The sequence below is a fragment of the Arachis hypogaea genome, chromosome 10, assembly GCF_003086295.3.
Source record: "Arachis hypogaea cultivar Tifrunner chromosome 10, arahy.Tifrunner.gnm2.J5K5, whole genome shotgun sequence".
NCBI classification, from domain to species: Eukaryota; Viridiplantae; Streptophyta; class Magnoliopsida; order Fabales; family Fabaceae; genus Arachis; species Arachis hypogaea.
Genome location: NC_092045.1, coordinates 50,466,188 through 50,477,923, shown reverse-complemented (window position 1 = coordinate 50,477,923; position 11,736 = coordinate 50,466,188). Strand labels below are relative to the sequence as shown.

General features: G+C 32.1%; 1 protein-coding gene and 1 pseudogene across 1 annotated transcript; one reads left to right on the top strand and one right to left on the bottom strand.

Moving 5' to 3' along the window:
- The first annotated feature begins 2,106 nt into the window (after positions 1-2,106).
- Positions 2,107-4,615, top strand: LOC112715603 (uncharacterized; annotated as a pseudogene).
- A 344-nt stretch (positions 4,616-4,959) lies between these two features.
- LOC112715604 (homologous-pairing protein 2 homolog) lies at positions 4,960-6,978 on the bottom strand. The gene is made up of 6 exons (XM_025767373.3): positions 6,841-6,978; positions 6,629-6,654; positions 5,965-6,232; positions 5,752-5,822; positions 5,459-5,647; positions 4,960-5,374 (listed from the first exon to the last, which is right to left on the bottom strand). The coding sequence occupies exons 1-6, from the start codon at positions 6,866-6,868 to the stop codon at positions 5,276-5,278; spliced, it is 681 nt and encodes a 226-aa protein (XP_025623158.1). The 5' UTR covers positions 6,869-6,978; the 3' UTR covers positions 4,960-5,275.
- Positions 6,979-11,736: the final 4,758 nt, after the last annotated feature.

Here is an 11,736-nt window from a genome sequence, read left to right as displayed (position 1 = left end):
ATGTATGGTTGTTTATAACTGTTTTATCTATTATTATTTGTGAATTGATTATAAATGATTATGTTTATTGATCCAAACATTTTCAAAAAAAAAAGGTACCTCGCAAACTAACTACGCTTTTAACAACGAATCAGGCTCATATAACAAATAATAGATAATAATTAGGATGACAAATTGGTAGCGCTCAGTTTCCGGTATGTCCTAGGCATATTGAAAATTGGGTCGTTACAGATTTGAAACTTCCAATGGAGGCGAGAGTTATACCAATGAAAGTTGGACCTAGTGAATCAGTTACATATGATACTTTAAGGCCGGTTAAACTAACATATGGCAGAGAGTATAGAGTTGTGTAAAAGTTTGACATAGAAGATATTTTTTCTACTAACTCTTTTGTGTAGGTGTTGTAGACAGAAACACTTCCGAAGAATGTAACAAGTTACAGTTTTACTAGAACTGTTTGAAAAAGCTTAGTTCCACCAAAGGTGGAGTTGTTTATTTGGTTTGTTTTGATAGATAGAGTGAATACCAAGAAAAGATTGAGTAGACTAGGAGTTGTTAATCAGGATGATAATATCTGTGTATTATGTGAAAAAGATGTTGAATATATTCACCACTTGTTTTTTGACTGTAAATTTACTTGATAGGTGTGGTCCGCATGGTTATCTGATTTTGGCAGGCTATGGTCCATTCTAACCACGTTAAAGAAACATTTTGACAGTTGGATAGGAGTTCACAATAAGAAAAAAAAACATAAGAAATGGTTGATGTATTTTTTTACAATTATTTAAAATGTCTCAATAGAAAGGAATAGAAGAATTTTTCATAACAAAAAAATAGATGTAGAGGAAATAATCATGAAATCATTTTAAATCTATAAAGAGTGAAGTGGTGTGAAATCGCTCTTATTGTTGATGATAATGTTACCGATGACAATAAAATAAGTTTTTTCTTTGTTGTTGTTTTTATCTTCTTATTTTGTTAATCTTTTTTCTATTTTTATTGTGTTGAGCTTCCTTATTTATTTATTTTTTTTTTAAAACTTATTGATAAGTTTTACCAAACTTACTCTGAAACTTGTTAATACTATATAAGAACAAGGGACCAAACACAAATCTTTTTGTTTATAAAACTTAAAATCAAGATATAACACGTTGATAATATAAAGACAAAAATCATATATTAAGGAAAAAGAAACAAGTTTAAAAGAATAAAAGTATCAATAATTGTCGAACTTTGGTGTTTTTGGGGGTCAACAATAATTGTTGAACTTAAGTATCGTGCTTACGCATAATGAAATGGACGTGGACCTAACTGTGCGGGGTTTGCGTCTGATGCCTCTCCTGAAATAGTCGTACCAAAACCATGATTACTTGTTAAACAAAGGATTTGCTTTTTCATTTATGTCCCTCGTTCCTTTCTTCATTCAACTCGTTCATATTATGAACAGAACCTTCTTTGAAGGTGCATGGCGACTCAGACGCCACACTTCATGTTCTTTTCCTCGAAATGTTACCAACCGCGTAATAGCCATCTAGAGTAGGTTGCCTCTTGGTTCCATTGTTCCCAATCCTTCCTTTCTTCTTTGCTAAGAAAGCCCAAATGACCATAATAGCAAATGAACCATTTAGAAATTATTGAATGCATTTCATTATGCTTAACTCAGTACAACAAAATGATACAATATAGAGACTTATTTGCGCGCAAAAAAAAAACGAGTTGGGATTTTATTGGCTATAGAGTGTTGAGTAGGGAGTTCAAAATTGCTACAACCCGAAAGAAAATCTCTATAAATGAGTGAAAAATAGAGTTTAAACAAAAAAAAAATCGGACAGAGAAAAAATTGATTGATTTGTAAAATTTTGGACATTAATTTAATTAAATAAAAATTTAAAGAACTAATTTGACTTGAACATTTACTCAATTTTAAATATAAAGTGATTTGTATTTTTAGGACATTACGAGAACTACTAAATATACGAATTGGCTATCAATAGGTTTTGCGATATATATTAATGTGGTATCATTTATAAAACACGCTTAGTTGTTGAAAACTTGAAATATGAGTCACACTAAAGGATAAAGCATTGGTGTGATCTGTACTAAAATGGAACACAAGAATTTAAAAGTAGATTTGATTTGAAAAATGTTTTGTTTTTATTTTTAATATTTTAGTTTTAAATTTTGTGAAGATAAAAATGAAACATAATAAAATTTCGTTTTCTCTTTGATTTTTGTTTCTAAATTTTTTTTCCGAAAAATTCTAAAGTTTAAAATTACAATTATATATGGGTGCACAAAAAATTGACCACCAAATTAGTAATTTATATAAAATATATATTAAAATTTAAAATATACATAAAAATAAATAATACATATATATAAATATATGATAACTAATTAGTGACTAATTTTTTATATATACGTAGTATTTTTATTAAACATATTTAAAATGAAACGTGAAAAACTAAACAACACATTTAAAAAATGAAAAATGTACATTTAAGGTTTTACGGTTTTACCTCATCTCTAATAAATAAATAAGTAAAGTTATGTATGCAACAAAAAATAAATATAATAAATAAATAATTGAATGACGAATTAGTTACTTGCCGACTGGTCCTCTGGTTCATTCTTAAACTAGCGTTTAAAAGATCCATTCTCTATAACTGGCATGAACGCCCTCAAGTTTGCGTGTTTCCAGAGGTTGGTGCCTGCCATAGTTGAAATTATTTACTCCGCTCCTCCTCTACTGTAAGATGGGTAAGAAGCTCGATGCTCTGCTTGGAAGAACTTTCAAGGCTGCAAAGTTCAGGCCTATCATAACGTTAGCCATTTCACGCATTGCTGTGCTCAAGAACCAGCGCCAGGTTCGCCTTAAACAAGCCCGTTGCGATGTCCTTCAACTCCTCCAACTCGACCACCATGAACGAGCTTTGCTTCGAGTAAGTTTACATGTATAATATTATTAACTGTTTTATAAAAGTCATATTTTGATCATTTTTCTTCTCATAGGTTGAGCATGTTATCAAGGAGCAAAATATGTTGGATGTGTACGACAAGATTGAAGGATATTGCAACCTTGTGATCGAAAGGATCCATCTCATTGAACAAGAGAGGTTAAATTTATTACTCTACACTTCATAATTTGCAATTTTACTTGATGAATTATTTTTGTTTACTTATTAAATTCACGAGCTGTGTTTTGTTCTTTTTATAGGGAATGTCCTGAGGAACTGAAGGAGGTAGCATCCGGGTTACTCTATGTGGAGATTTTCCAGAGATACAAGAGATTCGTGCAGTTTTGACATCTCGGTTTGGCAAAGAGTTTGCTTCACGTGCTATTGAGTTAAGGAACAATTGTGGAGTCCATCCTCAGGTACGTGTCTTATATGATAATCAGTTATTTTATCAAGTCTCAGATTGTCATCTTCCCATTATTTTGTTATGGCTGCTTTAGACACTAGCTTGATTTATAACTGCATACCAAATGCTAATAAATCACATTAGTTTTCTGAGTAATTTTTCTTTTCTGTATCCATCATTTTTTTATGTGGCTACTTATAGATGGTACAAAAGCTGTCAACAAGGATGCCAAGCTTGGAAAGCAGAATGAAGCAACTCAAAGACATTGCTTCTGAGAACAATATTATTCTGCAACTTGAAGAATTTTCCTCTGTTTCGGTTGAGGTAAATATAAAACCAAAGGAAGCAATATAGTTTTTTCTAGACAACAAATAATGGTATCTGATGGGATATATGCAGGAGCAATTCAATGCGGAAAATCAAAACCAGAACAAGCACGGGATAGGGGAAGAGATTTTTCATAATTTCCCTAACAGAGGAAAAGATGAGGAGTTATCCAATTCATTTAAGGCAAGGAAAAAGTACAAGGATGTAGCTGATGCAGCACAAGCAGCTTTTGAGTCAGCAGCATTTGCAGAAGCTGCCGCAAGGGCAGCTGTGGAACTCTCCCGATCTGAACCCCATGATCCTGATGATCATAACACTTCAAGCCCCAAACCGAGAAAATTTTCTCATGGACATAAACCTCAACTGGAAGAGACAGAAATCTTTAATGAAACTCTAGGAGATAACAAGAATATAAACAGGTTAGAGAAACCAAAAGACAGTTTAGGTTCCAATTCAATTGATGAGATTTTGAAGGTGTCAGCTGATATTTTAAATAAGGAAGTAGTTTTTGATGAAAGTGATGACGACACCAATAATAAAATGAACATAAATCAATATTCTATGCCGATATCTCCAAAATATACTAAGGGTAAGGCAGTTGAATCAGGCTCTCAGAAACATGAATCTAATAAAAAAGTGACAAGAACCAAGATGCAGAGTGGACCTCAGTTGGATTTGGAGAAGAGGCCAATTTCTGTGAGGACTAGATGAGTAGACAAGTACAAGTTGCTATTGAAAATGAATGTATGTTGCTTTCCATACTGCATTTTGGATGTGAGTTTTGCTAGTAGCTTATCTAAGCGTGTAATTATGGATTCAATATTTTTTATTTTTTTATTATCAAGATATTGTTTTGGATTTGCAGTGTTGTAACTTGTAAAATTAGTTTATTTAGGTGGAATAAAAATGAATGAAATCATCTGCAGTTGTTGCAACAGTGTCATAGAAATAGGCACCCTGTGGACATTTGCATAAGAAACAGAATGATATTTGACAATACATATGATGGCAGAAAAAAAAAAAAACAGATGATCTTAAGAGACTTCTAACTGAGGTTGCCATTCATAATTAATATTGTATGGGCTATGTCAAGTTAATATAGATTAAACTCATTGTTAACCATTATGGTATTTTCTAGCTTAGAATTGTTCAATTTAAACAGAATCTGTCATACATGGCAAAGCAATTGTAAGAATCTTAACATCGTGCTTAAGAGTTATTCTTGGAATCTATTAGATGTGAATAGTGATTCATCAGCAGAAATGATGCTGAAATCAAGTAGGAAAATGCTTCATATTGATAATTTTATATGACCTTGAAACATGTACATTAGTGAAGCATGCTATATTTCTGTCAAATGCAACTGATGTTAATGCCTAAAAAGATATAAACAATAACATTGCAGTGAGCCATGCTTGTAAATTCACTAGGGAACAAAGGCAACAACTAGGTCTGAATTGTAAGACAATTACATAGGGAACATAATTTTCAAACATGTTCAGGGAGGTCAGAACCCCAAGGAATATACACACCTAATTGTTTATTAGGAAGAGCAGACATCTGAGACTCCGTCCCTATAAATATATCAGTAACCCCTTGGCCTTTTCTTTCCTTGTTGGATAAGGTCATTGTATGATTGCAAACTCACTCCAACATCTTCATCATATTCTATCCCAAGCTCCTCCTGCCAAGTACAAACATGTATCAGTATTAGAACAGATACATAAAATAAAACAAAATCCGTGATCATGATGACCCAAAACAATACCCTTAATTCCTTGGGATCCTTAGGTGAATTCTCAGTAAGAGTGTCCCATATATCCTTGAACATTCTTTTACGCTTTCTCCACTGACTTATTTTCTCTGATAACATGGTCTCCACAGCCATGCGTTCTTCAGGACTCACCAGGGTAACACCTCCGCGTAGCTTAGTCAACTTGTTCTCCATTTCTTGAACCTGAAGCAGAAGCCAGAGATGGAAACAATCATAGTCAAAATCTGCACAATTGCAAATTCTTTTATCAACAATGAAATTCAGCACTAAACATGCACACTAGCTACCTCCATCCTCAGATCTGCTTCTCTACCACAGATCTGTTCCAGTGTTAAATTTGACTGCAATGATTTAATCTCTGCAGTTACAAGTTACATTCATAAATTTCAGGATTCAAAAGGAGCTTTTTTAAAATCTCAAATTGATGAAAACTGTCAACAACAAGGTTTTTGATAACATTAATCAATGCGATGGTTTGATGATCACATAATTCAGTGTACCTGCTTCAACCTCATTAATAGTCTTTTTCTGTTCTTCAAGCTGCTTTTGCAGTTTGGCATTCTGTTCTTTCATCTGATTAAGCTCTTCACTGTTCAGGATGTTGAACTGATCCTGCCGGGCAAGGTATATCTTCTGCTTGCCATACTCCTTGAAAGAAATACGGCCACCATCAGCAAGATTGTCCAGTGCTTTCTGTATGGCTGCCTTCTTGAGGTTGAACTTTTGCAGAGCATCCGCCACATTTTGAGCATTCAAAGGCCTATTTTGCTGAGAAAACAAAGTGAAAAAAAAAAAACCCAGAAAATAAACGAATTTTCCAAAGACCCAAATCAACATAAGTTAAATTATTCAGCTCAGAAAAGTGTGCTGTTTTCAATTACTTTGGTGGCAAAGAAACTGAAAAGACCATAAGCAAAATATGGAAACCTCAATGAATTTCACCAAAGACACTTATCAATATAAGCTAAAGTATATAGTTCATAACCGTATGCTAACTTTTTTAACGCATAGAAACTAAACTGGCAAAAGAATAATAATAGAAATTGATTAAAAAGAAAGTGAGGACGATTCATGAACGCTACTGTTCGAAGAAGACATTACTTGTGAAGAACAAGCGCAAACAACCATTTAGCATCAAAAGTATATGACTACAACATAGGTTACCTCATTCACGAAGTTCAACACGATCGCTGCGAATTAAACGAAAGCACAAATAAATAAATAAAATAGATGAAATGTTCAGTTCAGAAAAGGAAATCGCTAAAGCAAAAGCTGATAACAGAAAGGGGAAAACAGAGAATAGAGAGCTTCAATCTGAATCTAACAATCGAAGAGAGAAAGGGTGGAGGAAGTGGCGGCGCCGGTGATGGATTTACCTTCCGCGCTATCCGATTTTGGAGCCATTGTTTGGAGTATGAAAAATGGGCGGGAAAATTTACGGAACTCCCTTTTCTCCTGTTTCAGTGTCAAGTGAGGATTGCCTGGCAAGTATACTGGAGACTTGTGAAGATGGTAGTTTACGTCTTTACGACATCGTTTTACTTTTCTACCTACAATTCACAATTATTTTTAGCTTAGATAAAATTTTCAGTCGCTATTTCTTTTTATTGTTTAAAACTTTAAATTTCTTAATCTGGGAATCTTAGAGGTTGCACTCTTCCTTGTTTCCATTCTAATATGAAATTCCAAACCGAGTAACTATTTTGCATCCTAAAAGATTTAATTTTTGTTGAAATAATTATTTAAAAAAAATAAAATCTTGATCCTCTAAAGATAATATCAATTTAATAAAATGCTCTGTTTTTATAAGTGTGAAATATTTCATACCTTTGATTCATTTTTTTATAAAATTACTTGAAAAATTATTTACGAGATAAATAGTTGAAAAAAAAAAATTTTTTCTAATTTTTTCCATTCACAATAAAAATTACTAAAATAAATTCTCTAGGCAATAAATTTGGAAGATGAAAAAAATCAAATTTTCCAAGCAAATTTTAAAAAATTGCATCAAAATATGTAGCTATATTTGGTGCATTTTCTCAAATTGAAATTATCTTCAGATAAACAAAATGCCAATTTTTTTAAAAGTTACTTTATCCAAAATTAAAATTTTTAAAGGTCAAAATAGAAGTTTATTCTTCCAACTCACAGACACACTTTACAACTTTTACGGTTAAAATATACGAATAGATTTGGAAGTTCATTACAGGACATTGTGATGCATCGCAATAAAATATAATGAGATGCGTGGAAGGAAGCCAAGTGAGCTGTTGAAATTGGTTTTATTGTTTGTTATTGTATATAAGTAGGAAAGGACGCTGCACTTGAGCTTCAACCTTTAACACACCCAAAATGAAAGCAAGCCATAAATTTTTGGGTCTTAGACTTAGTTTGGTAAAGCTTTTACTTTTTAAAAGTAGCTTATAAAAGTTAACTTTTAAAAGATAGCTTTTTAAAAGTTGTAGCATTTATGTTTGGTAAATCAAATCAAAAACAACTTTTAATAAACATAAGTAACATCAATTGTTTTTGGTAAAATGGCACAGGATTCGGTGGTCCAGGAACCTTTGGACCACTTAGTGGTCCAAGTAGAAAACATGTTTTTAGAGTTTTTTTATCAATTGCTACGTAGTCCTTGAACTAATTTTAATTACAAATCAACCCCATATATTTTATTTAATTATAAAAATAGTTTTTTATTTTATAAATTATTATTTTATCAATTATCTATTATATTTATTAACAACCAAATACAAAAATAACAACCAATTATATCCTCCATTCATCCTAATAATTCCAATTGATTAAATAATTAACTTTGATCTCGTTACGTTCGTCTATGGCTTCCAAATCGTGTTTTCTTGAAATTCAATCGATTGGTTTTTCAAAACAATCGATTGAATGATAACTCAATCGATTGGTTTACACTATATCACAAAACAATCGATTGAAAGTTTTAAGGTAGAATGATAAAAAGCTTATACCAATCGATTGTTTATACTTTCCAATCGAATGAATGTCTCAAAACAATCGATTGTTGTTGTTACTCAATCGATTGAATTCACGAAAACAACATGGATTTGCCAAATATAATCGATTGGAAAGTGATGACATTGAAGTTTTAGCCAAATTCAATCGATTGGTAATGTAATCCAATCGATTGGAAGGTGATGAAGTTGAATGTTTTGCCAATTTCAATCGATTGGGTACCCAATCGATTGAAATGAAACTGTACACTTAAAATTTATAAATTCACCTTTGCTTCGCATGCTGCAACTAATGCATGTTACATACAAGAAACTAAAAAGCACATAAAATAAAAACAGACAATTAATTACATGATTGTTCTATTTTAAATTTAATCTGTTTGTCCTCTGATTTTGCGCCACTGAAATACAATCAAGAAAATAATCCATGTTTAAATCAAACGCAGACCAAGATGCTCAACATTCATAATACCTAATGAAATAAATTATAATGCATGGATCACAATAAAATAGCAATAATCCAAATAAAGTAGTATCAAATGGGTAGTAGCAGGAATATCTATATGGTATGAACTTGTATGAGGAGGAATTCATCAGCCTTGCTTTGATTCCTTCTTTGATTACGTTGTTGGTTACTTGCAAGTTCAATTTTTGTTTTATTATGTCAATTTTGTTTTATTATATGGTTTGAAACTCTTGATTATTCAATTCATTCTTAAGGAAGATGTCCAAAACAAAATACTGAAAGAAGAGAAAGGATGAGCTTGTTATTTAGATTATTTTTTTATTAGTTTAATATTGATGATAATTAATTATAACAAAAGTACATAAGGAGTACATAAGATTAACCATAAAATATTTTTTATAATTTTTTATTTTTATTATCAAATTTATATTTTTGTTAATGTTGGTTTTGGTTCTTTCTTTTATTCTGCTACTACTCATTTGATACTACTTTATTTGGACTATTGCTATTTTATTGTGATCCATGTATTATAATTTATTTCATTAGGCATTATGGATGTTGAGCATCTTGGTCCTGCGTTTGATTTAAACATGGATTATTTTCTTTCAGTGGCGCAAAACCAAAGGACAAACAGTTTAAATTTAAAATAGAACAATCATGTAATTAATTGTCTGTTTTTATTTTATGTGCTTTTTAGTTTCTTGTATGTAACATGCATTAGTTGCAGCATGCGAAGCAAAGGTGAATTTATAAATTTTCAGTGTACAGTTTCATTTCAATCGATTGGGTACCATTACCAATCGATTGAAATTGGCAAAACATTCAACTTCATCACCTTCCAATCGATTGTATTACATTACCAATCGATTGAATTTGGCTAAAACTTCAATGTCATCACTTTCCAATCGATTGTATTTGGCAAATCCATGTTGTGTTTTCGTGAATTCAATCGATTGAGTAACAACAACAATCGATTGTTTTGAGGTATTCATTCGATTGGAAAGTATAAACAATCGATTGGTATAAGCTTTTTACCATTCTACCTTATAACTTTCAATCGATTGTTTTGTGATATAGTGTAAACCAATCGATTGAGTTATCATTCAATCGATTGGTTTGAAAAACCAATCGATTGAATTTCAAGGAAACACGATTTGGAAGCCATGGACGAACGTAACGAGATCAAAGTTAATTATTTAATCAATTAGAATTATTAGGATGAATGGAGGATATAATTGGTTGTTATTTTTGTATTTAATTGTTAATAAATATAATAGATAATTGATAAAATAATAATTTATAAAATAAAAAACTATTTTTATAATTAAATAAAATATATGGGGTTGATTTGTAATTAAAATTAGTTCAAGGACTACGTAGCAATTGATAAAAAAACTCTAAAAACATGTTTTCTACTTGGACCACTAAGTGGTCCAAAGGTTCCTGGACCACCGAATCCTGTGCCTGGTAAAATAGCTTTTAAAATTTAAAAATACTATAATAGACATAAATGCAAACATTAAATTTGAAAATTAATTAACATATGAGGTTATATTAGACTTTTAAATTTTGAAAAGTACAAGCCAACTTTGAAAAGCTCTATCCTAAGGGGAGTGGATCCTCTCCAGTGGACAAAAAACTGGATGGTATCCAGTGGAAAATCTCACCATTCAATACATTCTCTCTCTCATTTATTGCTGGTCCCACTTGTAAAATTAAAGGTGGGAGATTACACTTTATTCTCTCCAGTGACAAAAAAATGGAGAGGATCTATTTCCCTATCCTAGGTGCTTTCAAAAGTACCCCGATCTTTTAAAAGCTGTAAGCACAAGCAGATGATCTTTTTGATTTACCAAACACAAAACGAGGAACTTGAACTTTTCAAAAGCACAAGCACATCTTCAAAAAGCTTTACCAAACCAAGCCTTAATCTGAAAGGAGTATAGCAAAATGGGGGAGAGCTCCTTGCTCTGAGAAAATGGGGGTTCAAATAACGAAGATGCTAATCATTCTTATACAATTCACCTGGGTTCTAACCTCTACGAAACGTTTCATGTTTTGAAGAAATTCTATCGACGAAAGGGATAAAAAAAGAGGTAGCAAAAGTTGTGTTTGCTCAGGTAAAACGGGTCGAGCCCGCCGGGCCGATCCGCACAACCCGCTAAAAAAGGCGGGTCGGGCTAGGATTTTGAGCCCGCCAAATTAAAAAAACCCGTCAAACCCGCACCGCCAAATTGGCGGGTTTTGGCGGGACGGGGCGGGCCGGTCCGCCAGGCCGAAGCTTTATATTTTTCTTTTTTTTATTAAATAAAATAGTTGTTACTATTATAAAATTAATAATTATAGAATTTTTAAACACTTTTTTTTTATTTTTTGTTTTTATTCTTCTTTTAGTTATTAACTTTATTTATTTTATTTTACAATTTCGTATATATGCTCAAATTATGTGACTTATTTTTTAAAATAAAGATGATTTTATTGACAAATATTATTTTGAACAATTTTATTGAAGTTAAAAATTAAAAAAAATAGTAAACAAATTATATTATAATTTGACTATTTTTATTTGTATTTTATTTTTTAATTATTATTTTTTGGTTAATTTTAATGAATTTTATTTTTCAAAAAAAGAAAAGAGTCAAGCGGGCTAGCCCGCCAATCCGCCATAAAGTGGGGCGGGCTAGCATTTTGAACCCATTTTAGTTGGCGAGGCGGGCCGGTCCGCCCCGTTTATGAGGCGGGCCTAGGCAGGGCGGGGCGGGTTGGGGCGAGCCGGCCCGCTTTGCCACCCCTACTCAGGTGAGCCAGCAAGTGAAGGC